Here is a 16,792-nt window from a genome sequence, read left to right on the forward strand (position 1 = left end):
GACGAGTTCTTGTTCTTTTGATGTGGTCATGATACCACCATCTAGCTTTTATCTTATTTGAAATCATTTTTTAATTTAAAGGAACCACTGGAGGACACCCGCTTGTAACGCAAGGGTAAAAATATTGTTTTTTGCTCTCGGACACACAAAACACCTTTGTACTGCCAAATACATTCTTTAACACATTGTGGGATATTGTCTTAATGTGCTGGTTAGATGGGCAAAGGCAAGGGACCAGGTTTTGACCAGAGGTGGCATGAGCTCCACCCATGGAATTTTTTTTTTTTTATTATTTTAATTCATGAACAATTCAACGTTCAATGACTGGAAAACAAGCAACTAAATAAGCAACTCATATATTACTAATACATGAACATGTACATGACATTCAAGGAAGCTGAATCGTCACAAAAAGGACACATGTACACACACACACATTAGATACACACATGCAGGGCTGTGTGCTGAAGATGTTGGCGCAGGTGCTTCTCCAGGCATGATAAATCACCTGCATTTTCCAACAATGAGAGAAACAATAAGGTGCAAATGGAACCGTCGTGGAGTATAATGGCTCTATGATGTGCTGTGCTCTGCTCACACACACATACATGGCCACACACGCACACACACACATGGGCACTCACACAGGCGCACACACACCACCACACGAAGGTGCAAATGGAATCCTGAGATATGTATCCACCCTATGATAAGACGATGTCTGTCTGTTCCTCCGTCCCTTCACACCCCCTGCCAGTTTTAATGCACACACTCGAACTCACACTCGCACACATACTCACAGACAGCAAGGTGCAAATGGAATCTGTGTCAAGTGTAATGGCCCTATGATACTGCAGTGTTCCTCAGATGTCCGTGTGTACACACAGAAACACACACAGACACCATCAAGGTGTAAATGAAATCCACAATAAAGTCAAATTACCCAGAGATACAGTTGTACTTCATAAAAGTTCAATCACTGTAATGTTTAATGGTGCGCATAAAAGACAGACAGTCTGCAATATTTCTGATGAGATGGGCAATGACAACCACACACACACAGCACAAACACACATATCTAGCACCTTCATTTTAGATGTGGTCTTATAAAAATCTACATGTCAAGGACAGCAGTAGGTAACGTGGTACTGAATGTAAAATGAATGGTTACTTTCTAGTTCATTATTGTGAACTCTGATAAATGCTGCAAATGTAAATGTAGTTCATTATTACTTCATATTCCATACAAATACTCTGTATGTGTGTGTGTGTGTGTGTGTGTGTGTGTGTGTGTGTGTGTGTGTGTGTGTGTGCTGGTGTATATTAAGGTATTTAAGTTATTCTAGACAGGGCTCTGTCACTAGAGAATTGCTGGCTGAACTGTTAAAGCTGAGATTCTTTCAGACACACTCACACACACACACACACACACACACACACACACACACACACACACAATGTCAGATGAGCAGTATAAAGAAGGCAGCAAGTGGAGAAGTGAATGAATGAGAGTGGGTGGACAGGCGGAGAAATAAAGAGGAAAAGGTAGAAAGAAAGAAATGAAGGTAAATTAAGTGGAGAAAGAGGGTCCAAGAGGTGGAGAAAAGGAGGTAATAGGAGAAGAATAGGGAAAAAAAGGAAGGGTAATTGTCTGCCTCTAAACTGTGTGTGTATGTGTGTGTCATGTTAGTGTGTGCAAATTCTTGTTCTCACAAAAATGTGAAGTGAAGGAGTGAAGATGTTTTCTAATGGGTTTGGTGTAGTTTAGGCTGGTTAGTTAAGTCTAGGTTTGTGTACTTCTCCAGAGGACAGGTAAAAGGTAAGGACAGGAAAAAGATTTATATGTTTATGCTTGTAGTCTTGTTATATAGAAGGCGTTACACATTTATAAATGATATGTTACATCGTTATTACCATGGGACCTCATAATAACTGGTCATGTGTGTGTGTGGCCTATATGTCTTTGAGCCTGTGTGTGTGTGTGTGTGTGTTTTTGAATGCAGGCCTAACACACTGACATTCTGTCTAACAGGTGAAGGACAGAGAGACAGCACTCAGACTGATAAGAGCAGAGGAGGGATTTTGAAGCAAGCCGTGGGCCAGACAACGGCCAGAGAAACTTATCAGCTGCAGACTGCCACGGGTGCCCCGCCCTGCGATGCTCTCCCACGCTCCTCCGACACCCTATCATCCCTAATGCGTCAACGCCGACGCTAATATGGCCGCTGAGTCAATCATTATCGGTGGGATTAAGGGCTAAAGAGCAGCTGATGGTTCAGCCTCGCTGCATCCTACTCGCTCTTGGTCTGCAGCTCATGGGGGATGATGCTGTCTCATTTCACTGTTTTATTTTGGGCATTGAATATACACACAAAATAAGTGAAATGGTGAATTCTGTTTAGAACCAGGCTAAAATGCAATCTGGGCCAGTTGGTGGATAGCAATGAGGGGTCTCCAGATGTTAAGGAGGTTTATTGAGGGTTGGTAATGATAGTGGATAAGGCCTTCTTTCTTGCAATGTATTTGTATTCTTGAGCCACTCCTTATGTCTTCAGATTTTGCTTAAAAAAGATATTCCTACGAGTGGGGAACATTATGGACAGGCTTACACTGAGAGTGAAACTATACTGAAAATCAGTGTCTTTACAAAGTAATATCCTGTCCAAATCTCCAAATCATCTTCATGGTTAAGAGAGTCTTGCAACTGCAAGGCTCCACAAACATCTAGATGACAAAGTGGATACTCTGTTATTTTTGGGGATGAATCCCAAAGAGGTAGACTATCCAATCCAAATTGAATTGAGTGATCGCTGCATATCACAAATGCTGATTCATGCAGTGTACATGTTGCGCAAATCAGTGTATCTATTGTCTCATTGTTCTGGCAAAATAGAAATGTGGGAAGCTCATGACTCTGTATAGTACTGTTTAATTTTTTGCTTTGAATTAGTTATGTTGTACGTGTATTGTATTGTCTTGCTTGAACAAAATTAAATTTTTCTGTCTTTGCTGTGAGTGTGAGGGCTTTGTGAGTGCTCTGAACACCTTACCACACATTTTCAAGTAGCAGATTGGGGTGTCTGAGTAATTTTGAATGAACATATTACAAAATTTTACAATGCATTTAAAATGTAAACTTTTAAAACAAGCAACAACTTGTCAAAATAGCTCTATTCCAAAGGTTGGATTTTTGTGAATAATACTCACTGTTCTGTGATCACATAGCCAAAATCTCCAGTCTTCTCTGGCCTGGTATACTCTGACACACCCATCATCAAATCCTCCTTAATTTGTACACTATTCTTCTTGGACTCTGGTTCCTTGGTGCTCATGTCCTTCTTCTCAGGTTCTGGCTGAAGATTTAGCTCTGGAATGGGGCTTTGGATCCATCGGTCAACTTCGGCATCTCCCAGAGGATCCAGATTGTCTAACGGGTCTGTCTCTTTTGGTTCCTTCTTCTGGATGTTCATCTCTGTTTGGCTGATCTTGCTGTGGACATTCTCCACTGATACTTTCCCTTTAGTGCCAGAAGATGACCCTACTGATGCCTCAGAGATGTTCAGTTCTGTCTGGACAGGTTCCTCTACCCGTGGCTCTGGTCCTACACCATCAGGGTCAGAGGTCTGATCCAAGAACTCCAAGAGCTGCTGGACAAAGCCTGCATCCTAAACAAAGGTGAAATAAAATAAACACTAAGCTCTGGTGACTTTAAAAGTACAGTGCATGGATCTGTCTCTCCCTTAATACCATTGTTCATAAGCCCATCATCTTAAGACCATGTCTGATATTGAACCAAACATGCAGATGAATTGATGAATTGTCAACGAAGAAAGTTACAGTAAACACTTTTAAAAATATCCCTCATAATCACTCTGATTAACTGGAGTCAACTAAACCAAACCTGCCACATGTCCTGCTTTCATTTATTTTGTCTTTCATTTGTCAATCTTGTGTATATTTTAATTCAATCTAAAGAGTAGATAAAATCATGCTAAAACAGCATGACACAAAAGCCATCACTCATGTTCTTCATCGCTCAAATCACTGTGTAATAAGGGTTGTGACACGTTTTAATGAGCATTATCCAGTTGTGTGTTTATAAAAAGAATGCAAAAACTCTACTTCAAAGACAGATGCTAAAACTTAGCACACCAATCAGTGGCTCAATTTGTTTCAAATTACAGAAAACTATCTGTCTAGGAGCATCTGGCTTGTGTTCCCCCCCTCCTTCTTCTTTGTTTTCTTTTTCCTCATCTGTTTAAGAGGCTATATCTGTTTTAGCAGAACGCTGATGGATTACCTTGTCATCAGAGTTTGGGCTGGTTTCCTTTGTCTGCCGCGCTGTAAACAAAAACAAAATCAGTAGGAAAGAACAGGTCTGGCACTGCGAGAGACGCATTACAATGCACTTACTCTAAATTGTTGTGTGGGGTTATGCCATCGGGATAAAATGTGCTTCATGAAAAGGCTTTTAGGAAAGCTATTCTGTTTTATACACCTAAGCAAGATAGCTTTTATGGACCATGATTCAGAAGGAAGAAAACTCAACCTGTTATAGATTCATCTTAGACATTTTCACACATGCTTACCTTGGGCAGTCATTTCCTCCTCTGATGTCTTTGTTTGATCAAGTGCCGGAGATGGATTGGACCTGAAGCCCTCCATGACCTCTCCTTCGTCTCTTTGACCGTCCTCATCTGTGACCTCACGACCTTTCTGCCGAGTGACCCCACCTCCTACCCTGTCCACCACCTGCAGAGCCTCAGCAATTACATCTGAGAGCTGGTCCAGGTCTTTGGCTGTCAGGGTGTCTACGTTCACGCTCTGATGGCCCAGCTGCTTCACCACGCTCTGGATGAATTTCTCTATAATAAAAAAACAGGACACAGAAGTGAAAATGATATCTAGCAATTGACAACAAATCAAATGACAACAAACAGCAACATACTGATGAGGATAAAGCATCATACCATCCACCAAACTCAGTGGTTCTTTAGAGAGTGCTGGACTGGACATGCTTTTGAAGAAAAGTCGATCAATCCTGGGTCTCGGAGGCTTCGGGGCTTCCATAATTTTCTGGAACCGTATGTTCCCATTGAACCTGTCAAGGTTTGGTTTGAGCCCAGTCGTCTTGAAATGGTCAGCAGATAGCGGCTTTACCATGCTGAAATGCTGAAGCTTTCCTGTCGGCCAGTCAACCTTGGGATGCTGGACTGGAGGGTCTCGTGTCAGGTACTGTTCCAGCCCCTTCAGAAGAGGCCTAGCTGGATCTTGTTCTTGGACTGACAGAGCTTTCCCTTTCTCTGATCCTTGTGTCTTTGATGGAGAAGAGTGAAAAGAGAAGAAGGTGGTGGTGGTCTTCCCCTTTCCCTGCACTTTAGGTTGAACATATTGTATGAACCTGTACTTGTCCCCATTCACCTGAAATGTAAAATGTCAAAGATTTAGTAAGAATTAATAGATGGAGAAGGGGCAGATTGACAAAAACAGTTTCAGGAAAACAAGTATTCAGAGCTGGGTGTGAATTCTTTTTGATGGACATGATAGCTGCCCTTTAAAATGGAATATGAAAATTACAAAACAAAATGATGTCACTTAGCTCCATATAGCACTATAGCTCCATATAAAAAGAAGAAAAGAAAAATAAACATTAACTTCACGTCCAACTGTTGGGTGCTAGTTACTGCTGATTAGAACTTTAAAACAGTGAGAACTCAGGAAAATAAAAGGCATTTATGCAGCTGAGAGGTCTGTAATACATCTTCCCTGAGCAGACTGGCTCTGTATAGAGAACCATCTCAGCTACAATGAAGGGAGTTAATAAAAGATACCAGTCATTTGTCATTCTTCTATAGAAGCCATTGATGAAAGCACTACAGGAGTCCTTCATTCATTAGGGACATGAACTCTTCAACTTTGTCTGCTTTTATTGGTGATAATGATGCAGAGACCAATCAGCCCTTGATGGCAAGTGTGATGACACTTCTAGTACCAGATAACAGATAATGTTATGAATAAAAAACTCTGCTAATGCTGAAGGTTTGGTTTAATACTAAAATATGATTATATTAGTCTTTACGTATGAAGCTATTAGATGTCTTTCCAAAATATATGTGCTAGAATTTTATACATAAGTACAGCTGATTTAAGATTAGTGTTCTCAAACAAGTCTAATTTAAAGGAAGAACATAAAGCCCTAAATCCTAATAGTGTTACCTAGATGTCAGCTGACCTGTTTGAATGACCCCTCCTGTTTGGGCATGGAACCAGGTGGGGGCAGGAGGCCCAAATCCTGCAGGTGCTCCTGCAGCGTCTTACTAAGTTCTCCTTCTTCGGCTTTCACTTTCCTATTTTCAGCTCCGGGTGGAACCTTTATTCTATCGGCACACATGAAACATGGCGATCATCAGTGAAGACAATCACATCTGACAGACCACAAAATGAAAAAGGTGCTGTAGGTTTAAGCCTAGCGTTTAGTATTCCAGGATCCCATGTCTTCTTAGGTGCAATGAACCAGATAGATAAAGAATGACCTATGATTCTTACCCAAGTTATTGTCATTGTGATACACTGCAGCACAGCACACGGTGCACACAAAAAATGTGTCTTCTGCTTTTAACCATCACCCTTGGTGAGCAGAGGGCAGCCATGACAGGCGCCCGGGGGCCTCTTCCTTAACTGCTAGGCCACCACTGCCCCGGAATGTATATAATATTCATGAATACCACTATAGTTCTAATGTTGTGCTTTTGCTTCATGTGTCATTAGGACATTTAATGGCCATCAAATAAAGTAATCAATTTCAGTATATCCATTTCAGTTAATTAGCTAATGTATAATTGTTAAAAAAGCATGTTCTATAAGATGATCTTTAATTATAGATAGCGATTTGTGAAACTGACCTAAAGTGTATAAATATTGAATTTATGTGAATGTAAATGTTCCAGCAACAAAAGTCTTAACTTTAACTGCTAATTATTACTTCTACACACTGAGCTTATGAATTAGTTCAGCTTCATGAAGAGATGGCCTCACCAACCATCTCTGCTGTCATCATTAACGCAACGTTAAACATTCACCTGGAACTGCCGGGGAAGTCGGCGAAGGAGGCCTCGAGATGTCTGAGAGGGATCTTGCGCAACTTGGCGAGCTCCTTGCCGATCACCTGTTGAGTGGTGCTGTCGTGCCATGTGTACCCTGAAAAGAGAGAAGGCCCATAGGCCACATTACATTGCTAAAATAGAGCTAATTACCACCCTTTACCTGGATGCACCCTGCTATTGATTAAAGGGGATCACACACTTGCTTGAATTTGATGCAGGTGAGAGAAATTAATGAGTTCCGGATCAGGCAACAGCTGACACTCAAGCAGCACTGCATCTTTCACTCAAGATTTTCCAACAGGTGCTTCAGCGAAGCTCATATTTTCCACATGAATAAAGAGCCATGTACAGCTGGAGGAGGATTCTTCATTTTGATTATTTATTTAGAGCAACCCAAGGTGCTTTATATTAACAACAGGGGGCATTTTTTGATATTCAAACTGACTTATCTATTATGTGTCAAATTAATTTAGCTCCTAAGTAATGTAAGAGAGACACTTTATAAATACTTTTATAGAAGGATTTGGAGTGAGAACTGGGTGGAAGAGCATTGCGGCCTCACACTTCCAAGGTGTGGGGATCAGCTAATTGGTAGAACAAAAATGAACAATTTCCCCACATGGGTCTAAATACTTATTACTGATAATACTGACAATGTAGAGCATTAATGTATTTGGAATAAAGATAACTAAAAACTCAAGGACGACTCAATGCTGTTTGAAATAACATTGGATTTCATAGATTGCAACCCTCAAAAGTGGTAACCACGCCTTTGAAGGCCGAAGACCACCCAGCATTGTTAAATGGAAAATTTACCAGTATTCTTATTGACCCTAAATTGTTTTAATATTCTCATACACAAAACCTGTATAAGGATTTTAAATAACCTCCAAAATTGAAGGTAATCCTGAACTGCAAGTTTATTTACTCATTTTATCTCAGGTAAGGTCACGCACTGTAAGCTGTCTGCTAACTCAGTGACTCATTCCGGTCCTCGTTCCGGTGCTACTCCAGCAGCATTACCGAAGAGATAAATGCTGCCTATAGGATAAATGCAGGAATGCCACTGAAGCATCTGCTGCATTGGCATCTCACCTAAAGCTAAGGCAGAGTTTGCGGAGTTGCTGGCCACAGGCATGCCAAGGACAGACGGTTGGAAGCGGGCCCGAATGCACCACCCATCAGACATCCAGTGCCACACATTCCAGTGAGATGCTGCTACATTGAAAACACATTAAAGTAACCCCTCACATTCTTTAAACATAGGGATGGACATACTTCAAACAGGTATGCTGTCATTAATGCAATTTTAGTCTTTGTCTTGCATTAGAAATTTGTCAAAATTTGCTTTGTCTGAATGTGGACTTTGCGATTGAATGAAAAGGAAGGAATGCCATCTATTAAAAAACAAGGACACCGGGGTGCCAATGAAAAGCAAGCAGCTAAGCTAATACAACTTCATTGCTGATATGTAACCCCACATACAAAGTAATATTAGTCCAGTTTCATAGCAACTAGATGTCAGTCATATCGATTCTGCATGCCATGATGCCACAGAGTGAGGAATAGGACTATCACAAGGACTTTTTGTACGTAAGAATATTTTATAGACTACTCCCCTCCTTGGCAAACATCAAAAAATAATCGAATAACTCACAGCATACATGTGATTTATTAAATTCAGTGAAATGTAAGATATCATATTTAACAGCTAAATCATTAGGTATGTGAACCTTCAAAACCTGCATGGACTTCATGTCACTTATTGATTGCTTCTTGTAAAGTGGGATTATGTGTCTTTCTGGGATAGAAAAAAAGTACATCTACTCCTATAGCTACACACCTTGGGAACAACTGCCAAAGCCTACAGGGTAAAACGAGACCGATTGGGTAGGAGGTCTTAACAAGGATGGCTAAACAAACAAACTGGTGTTGTGGAGAAGCCGTGGAATAGTATTAAGATAGAATTTTTGAGGGAAAGACAGAGTGACTTGTTGCATCCGGGCGTTTACCCTCCATGGCTGGTTTGCACTCCGTGAACCATGCTGCTGATATTGTCATCACATTTAATATCATGCAAATAAGTGCTCTGCATCCCCCTCCCTCCTCAAAAGGGCAGTATCCATCTAACAGAACAGGGGTCTAGCTTGTTAAAACCGGGGACAGTGTCTCCGGTAAATGCGCCCCTGTTAATTAGTGGCTGGCCATTAACGCCGGCACTTTGAAACGGCAAGACACATTTCCGCCTGCCCTGTGTTTTTCGATTGACAGAAGGAAAGAGCTTGTGTGGGGAGGAGGGGGAAGCAACAAGGGGCTGCACACTCCTAAATATTCAAAGCCTATTAGACTGCGCTCGGCTGTTTCATCTTTTTTGTCTCTTTAATGCAGGGGCTCAGCCACCTAAGTTTTGTCCTTCGACAGATATGAAAAGCCCCTCTGTTGCGCTTTTTAAAAATAATGAAATAAAAATTATAACAATAACTCATTTCCCTTTCCATACAAAAGGAATATTAATGAACTCAATCAACAACCAAGCAAGGAATTATGGGTGCTGGCAGGAGCCCTGTGCCTCAGACGGAAACCAACTGGATATCAATTAAAAATGATACGGGGCAAAATGTCATGGATGTCCAAACAATTAGCAACAAATCTGAAAGTCGGGCTCTACCCATCATCTCTCCCACTTTCTTAATGACTGCGGCTTCTTGTAAATACTTTCCTAGCCAATCAAAAGCACAATCAGTCACAGCCAGGTACCAATTTGTGGACGTATGAATTTAAAGCACGGCAACATTGTCTAAAAATATGATTCCGCCTACACGACGTAAGCGTTTGACCTTCAGACTGTAGTAAATGCTGGAGCGGGGCTGTGTCTCACCGAAGCGGCGGTGTGACAAAATGACGACAAGTTCTGAAGCGCATCTGTTTAGCTCGGCTCTCGGTGCTCGGGAGAAGCCCTCGGGCTATATTAAGACTGTCTGTCTGTGCAACGTCTCTTGCAACACGGTTTCGTTTCTATATTTAATTATTTTATTTTTTTGGTTGCTCAGTAACAGCATGCGTTGAGGTGGAGAAATAATTTGATATTCATAAGCATTCTTTCCTGGCGGTGGAAGGGCGGAAGGGTGGAGGGGGGAAGTCGATCACCGACAGCGATCGTGGCGGCGGGTGACATTCTGATTTCAATAAAGAGCTCTTGGGGGGGGGTGCCACTTCTTTGGAAAATGGCTTATAAAGATCTATGCATATTTCTATGCCATACATATGCAATGGCAGTTTGACAGCAGACCATTGTACAGTTTGTCCTGAAGTTTGTCCTACTGTTACCTTCAGGTATAAACCATAGATACCAGTTGCCAAATTGGGCAATTAAACTAAAAAATAAAAATCATCTATAAGAAAAAAATAGATCTATAATGTATATTTTTTTATAGTGTATGTGTGTGTGTTCCAAAGATGGGCTTGGCAAGACTGAAAGGGAGCTTGCAGCCAGTTTCTCCTCTGAGATAACTGCAGGCAGAAGAGGTGCATTCTGGGAAGGTGACAAAGCCAGTCAGCGGGATCGGGCAGCGATAACAGTAACACCAACCCTCTAAGCCTCACAAAATGTGTGTGTTTGTGTGTGAAAGAGGAATAGAGGACGCGTGTGCATTTGCATCAGTGTGAATGCTTGCAGGAGCCGGACCTCAACACATCATAGGAACAGATGAAAAATAATCAAAGTCTGGCTCTGCTGAATCCTGCCCACTTAAATGTAACTTTGCGAAGGCTGAGGAGACGAGAAACTCAGCTTGTCTGCAAAAACAAGCACGAAACAAAACACCCTCACAAAACATCCAGGCACACATTAATATGACCTCAACAGTGCTGGTGGCAGAATGCTGGAAACAGTGAATGTCCAAAGAAACTCACAGCTGGAGAAAGGTCTCCATGGTACTCTGTTGTGTGTGTGTGTGTGTGTGTGTGTGTGTGTGTGTGTGTGTGCATGTGTATGCCGGCACACACAGGTGGTCGGAGGAGTGGACAATGATCAGTGGAGCCAAAATGATGCAGAGTGCGCATGTGGCCCATGCCTTTTTATCTAACGGACACATACACACACACACACACACACACACACACACACACACAGGTGGTCGGAGGAGTGGACAATGATCAGTGGAGCCGAAATGATGTAGCGTGTGCCCACGGTCGCTGCGCAGATGCCTGTGGTGCTAATGTAGATGTCAGGGTGGATTAGCCTCCTTCATTGGGTTCCCCTCCCTGGGCCCGGGCCTCCACTCCGGTATCAAGGTGAGGCCGGACGTCTCCAGAGACTCAGACGCTACATAAAATATCTGTTCTGCGGTCTTAAACAAAAAGCCCCCTGCACCTCTTTTGAACCACACAAAAAGCCTGAAATACAGCTGCGCAACTAAACGCATCACCAGAAAGGTCAAAATTAAATATTATCAGATGGTGGATACTGTCTGGGAATCATTTAAATTCTCGAAATGTCATGCACATTACATCATGGTCAAGCTATCTATAGCCTTTTTTTTTAGAAACATGGATGTACAGTTTCTGAGCCAAGCACCACAGTGGGCCAGATATTATTTATGTGATGGACCTTTTTCAACACAATGTCAGGGACTCTGACATGGTAGTGGGATGCAGGTGCTGTGTTGGTAGGAGTCACAGCAGTCATAGCATCGCTGGCATGTCACCACTGGGTAGAAACCCAAAAATATCCAGCCAGCAGCTGTCCGATGGAAACCAGCTCCAGATGAAGGGCTAGAAGATGCCCACAAACACAACATGGCCAGAGCCATGAATATGTAACTCAAATGTCTAATTAGTGCTTTCTTCAAAATTATTACAGTCATGGTGTGGTGTGAGTGGAAGACAATCTAGATTTATTTAAAAACAGATAAAGAAACCAAGAGGCAGGTTTACTTACATTCAAGAACAATGGAGAGCACAATTTGAATAATCAAAGACTACAAGATGAGGCACAGAACAACACAATAATGTACAAAATCATGGGCCCAAAGTTCTGCCCAGCAGGGTCATAGCCAAACTCCCCAGTGACATTAGTGGCTAAGTGGCTCAATAGAAAAAAAAGTCTCCTTCCTCATTTTGAAATGAGGTTTAAGCCCTTTAAAACCCAAGAAATCACGACTTAAGCATCTCCTTATTATTTAGTAGCTAAACATTATTAGCTACCCCCCCACCAAAAAAATTATATTACATTAATTGGTGAATGTAATAAGAGCAGTAAAGCAATAAATTGGGCATTAATTAATGAATTGAAAATATTTAACAGTACATGTGTCTGCAGCAGGAAGAGGTTTAGGGGAAATTCTTTCTCTGGTGCGAACACCGACCCATCAATTTCAAGGAAAAAGGGATCCGCCAACTGAGAAAACAAATGATATATGTGCACCTAAAACACCTAAATGACCTCAGTTATGCATTAAATACAGCAGAGGCTAATTTTTCACCAAGATGAGGATATGAATAACAAAACCACCCATATGCAGAAGCATCCATCACAATTACCAAAGACTTCATCAAGATTCAAGAGCAAATGAATTGCTATTCTGATATGTAAAGTGTGATCCGAATAATCTCCAAAATGACAAAAACAATCCCAATGATCCGAGCTGGGTGACCCAGCACAACTCACTGCGACCCTTCCCCTTGTCAGCTGGCTTTCTATTCATTACTCTGACGACGGTGGACATTAAAAGGCCACTTAAGAAGCTTTTTGCCTCTCATTAGCCCAGGCTCACCGTTGTTTCCTCTGTGTGAACATCTCTCTCTCTTGTTCACTTTATCAATATCTACTTGTGGCCCTCGGCAATCAGAAGCTGTCCGTCTGTAAGAGTCGTAAAACAATCACGCTGATGGATTTAAGGGGACGCCGGTAAGGAGTGGATACACTATGATTGCAAGCGGCGCTCAAACCCTGCTCCAGCGTGGCACATAATGGCATCAGCGGAGTCTAATATAAAAGTAATTTGCGTGGCGATGACAGAGTTATGTGCACTCAGACACATCGCCTGGAAAATGTAATCGCCGGCATCAGGGCCTGTCGCGGCAGGGGAACGGTCAAACAAAGTGCCCGAAATGGAGGAGACAAAGAGAAAGCCTTTTCTGGCCCAGTCAATGCTATTGATCTAATGACATTGGTGTTGTGCGCCGGGTGCAAATTGCGTGATTTCTACAGCTCCTCAGATGCAAGATAAAGGGAATTGCAAATCGATGATGCTGACGTCTCCCTCTCTCTCTCGCTCCTCCTCTGTTATGTTTGGGCCTGGGGGGGACAGGGAGCAGGGGGTACAGTACAATGCTTTCAATCTCCTTGTCTGGTCCTCAGCGAAAGGAAAAGCAAGCGTTGGGGAGATGACAGAGTCCTGCAAGGCTGATAATAAAATGTGAGATGTGGCAATGACAGCAGGAGATACATTCAGAGATAACACACACATGCACAGTCACACACATGGTGTCTTTATTTATGGCTGAATGGTGCATTGGGCCCAAAACAGCTAAAAAAAAAACAAAAAAACAACACATAAAGCGTTTAAAGACCAAAGCACTACACATAGATTGACAAGTCCTGAAATTTCAAATGAAGGCACATAGAGGGAGCGGGAGAGAGAGAAAAAAGGATGAAGAACTGAACTCAGAGATCAGGAGCACTACAGCTGTTCCTGATCCATAAACCACAGAGCAGACCCAAAGCATAAGAAAAAAATGTGACAAAAAAACTCAACCCTTTCCTCTCACCCTCTCCTCCTACTCCCGATCACTCTCTTTTTGTTTCTTGAAAGTAATTGGAATAAATCCGCGCCTCACGCTGCCTCTAATATTCATTACTGTGTTGGTAATTTTCCCAAAGACGGCAGCGTATTTTTCATGGTTTTCAACTCTCATTTATGCCTGTTAGAAAAGATCAAGCTTTAGAGTAGCCTCTGAAGCCAATTAAAAGCCGGGAGCCCTTGGCTCAGGAGCAGAGGCAGGTAACTGCTGCCACCTAGCTGTCATTCAGCGTTATTGGTTCAATAAATTAATTACACAAATAAAAAATTTTAATTTGCAAAAGGGGGATTTTAAACATTTTGTAAAGGGATGAATAAAATGCTATGTTTATTATTATTATTATTGTTTTGCAACCAAAGTTTAATTATTATGTACAATAATGTTTAATGTACTCTCAAATGCTATGATTCATTGACATATTTATAATAAAAAGATGTACAAGTATACAGTACTGACATGTGTGGATGTGCAGTTTAGAGGTGGGATCACGTGGACCACAGCCCACCCACTAATGTGGTTCACGTCTGCGCTGAAGGGCCTTCCATCACTGCAGGCTTCAGATGTTCCCGTCCTTTTCTGTGCCGTGCCAGACGAGTCCTAGCTTTCATCATGGCCTCTTTCATCCCCCCCCATCGACATGCGGTGGCGCAGCCCTACAAAGGGCCTGAGACGTACCTGCACCTCCAGATCAAATTGAGTTATAGCTCCAGACGCACCAAGGAGCCGAGAGCCTGTGCTACTGAGAGCTGCACATTCGTGGGCATTCTTTTGAAAAAAAGGGATTGTGTTTGTCCCTACTGGAGACCAAACCTTTATCCTCTGTAGCTTAGCATCCTCCTGTTTCATCACTCAAAGCATCTACTTCAAACCAAATAAGGCGCTAGCCTTGTCTTGTTTTTTTTTTTTTGGTATCCTGAAGACCATACCTGTAGAATTCAAGCATGATAAATAAATGACAAAAGCAGCAATGGGCCGCTAGAACATCTCTGTTGCACCTTGTCACTCCAGTCCCCAGTCTCTGTTGTTCCTAGAGTTTATGCTGTCTGCAAACGATTTGTGCAGTTTCAAAATTCTCCCTCAACCAGCACTGACGTATCTTCCCCTGGCTCGGATTTTGTAAAGAGACTTGGATGAATAAGAATGAACTTGTGTGAAGGAAGTGGTATTGACAGTATCGATGGTCACCTGCCCAGCCTCCACATGCCCTTGTTACAGAGCTCACGACGCACAGCGTCCAGCCAAGCAGAATGATGTCTCTCCCGCTAAGACGAGGGCTGCAGCTCAATAACTCGTCCAACGGGCTGAAATCAAAACAGCTGGCAATTTCTCCCTGTCAGCATCAGATCAGTCATGGTGCTAACTGTCCTGTGTGCATAGAAAATGTGGCTGCTGTTAAATGAACTCTTTAGAAAAGAACATGTTAGAACATGTTAGTATGTTAGGATCTGTGTTCATTTTCTTTGCCAGTTTTACACCGATTTCAGTGCCTCTGTTCCAGTTACTGCATTATTAAGATGTAGAGGATAATAAAGGGGAGCTGTGGATTTTCATCAAGTTATCAATCCAATCATCTATTCATCTTCAAACCTATTTATCTATGTCAGGGTTGCAGGGACGCTGGATCCTACCCCAGGTGCATGACAGAAATGACCCCTGCACAGGGTGCTAGACAGGAGTCTACATGTCTGTGGGTGGTGTGAGAAAACCAATGCATTCAGACAAACCCAAAAGGCTGGGACCCAGGTGTTCTTGCTCTGAGGCTCTAAAATATGATTAATTTATGTAACATTATTATTTTGAACCAATAAATGATCCAAGTATATTGCGATATTAATAAAATACGATGTTATCATTATTGTTTTTATTATTATTATTAAATTATGATTAGTAGATAATATGGATTGGATGAAGTGACTTAGATTTTATATATTCATTTGACTGCCGTCTGGGGAGCTGCCATAAAAGAAGTCAACTGAATTGATTATCCAAGTTTATTTTACCGCGCACGGGGGGCCCCACAAGAGAACTTCCTCCCTGCTTGATTACAGTTCACAAGCATTTATACATCTGGGGTATATAAAGGTCAAAAAGCAAGCTCGCACCACTTTGGACAGTGGCGCCCATCAGCGTCACAGAACCTTTCATTTATAAGATTACGTCCAGCTTTTGCGTCAAGCTTTTGCATCAACAAGGTCAGACCAAAGATACACAGTTGTCTTCTGACTGTTCCGTGACCAAAGGTGAAACACGTGGAGAGTCCGGCCTACTAAATTTTGTGGAGTGTCTGGGCCTACTAAATTTTCCTTCCACATGACTACTACTGTGTACATTAAGCAACTGAAAATAAAACTGAATTGTGCAATATGAACATAAAAACACATACACATAAAAAAGAAAAAACAAAACTGATATTTATATACCAACATTTAACTATACATATATACTATTGCCTAATTAAATGTCTAATTTTGTCAGAAGTTGCTGCAAAGAAAATCTAGGTTTCAGCTTAAGTAAAAGTTCAGTGAAGCAGGCATGACTGCATTGACCCCACGACCTCTGCTGGCATGTCAGTGCTGTTTACCCTGTAGTGACCCTTTGGTACAAGCCAATTAGGTGAGTTGCATTTATCGGGGAGGCAGAGAGGCCCATCTAACATAATTACCCAGCCTGCAGTGTGCTCATTCATTTGAGAAATGAACACAAGAAATGTCTTGTAAAAGTACAGGTCAATTAGATTTTGACTGCACCTGGACGGCCACGGCACCGCAACAACCTTCAGGCACGTCTCTACCTACACAGTCCATAAAACTATGGCAAGCAGGATACATGAACCAAAAAAAGAGGAAATTGACAGTCAAAATTAATAAAGATTTTAATATATCAAA

The 16,792-nt window shown here is 41.9% G+C and overlaps 1 protein-coding gene across 1 annotated transcript in view; it reads right to left on the minus strand.

Moving 5' to 3' along the window:
* The window catches only part of ptprn2 (protein tyrosine phosphatase receptor type N2), a 152,165-nt gene that overhangs the window by 106,105 nt on the left and 29,268 nt on the right, over nucleotides 1-16,792 (minus strand). The window contains exons 4-9 of the mRNA XM_028970236.1: nucleotides 7,080-7,197; nucleotides 6,233-6,377; nucleotides 4,971-5,421; nucleotides 4,590-4,865; nucleotides 4,301-4,341; nucleotides 3,208-3,665 (exon numbers count right to left, since the gene is read on the minus strand). Of these exons, the coding sequence (XP_028826069.1) occupies nucleotides 3,208-3,665; nucleotides 4,301-4,341; nucleotides 4,590-4,865; nucleotides 4,971-5,421; nucleotides 6,233-6,377; nucleotides 7,080-7,197 (1,489 nt within the window). The remainder of the gene's footprint in view (nucleotides 1-3,207; nucleotides 3,666-4,300; nucleotides 4,342-4,589; nucleotides 4,866-4,970; nucleotides 5,422-6,232; nucleotides 6,378-7,079; nucleotides 7,198-16,792) is intronic.

Source organism: Denticeps clupeoides, chromosome 2, assembly GCF_900700375.1.
Source record: "Denticeps clupeoides chromosome 2, fDenClu1.1, whole genome shotgun sequence".
Taxonomy (NCBI): Eukaryota; Metazoa; Chordata; class Actinopteri; order Clupeiformes; family Denticipitidae; genus Denticeps; species Denticeps clupeoides.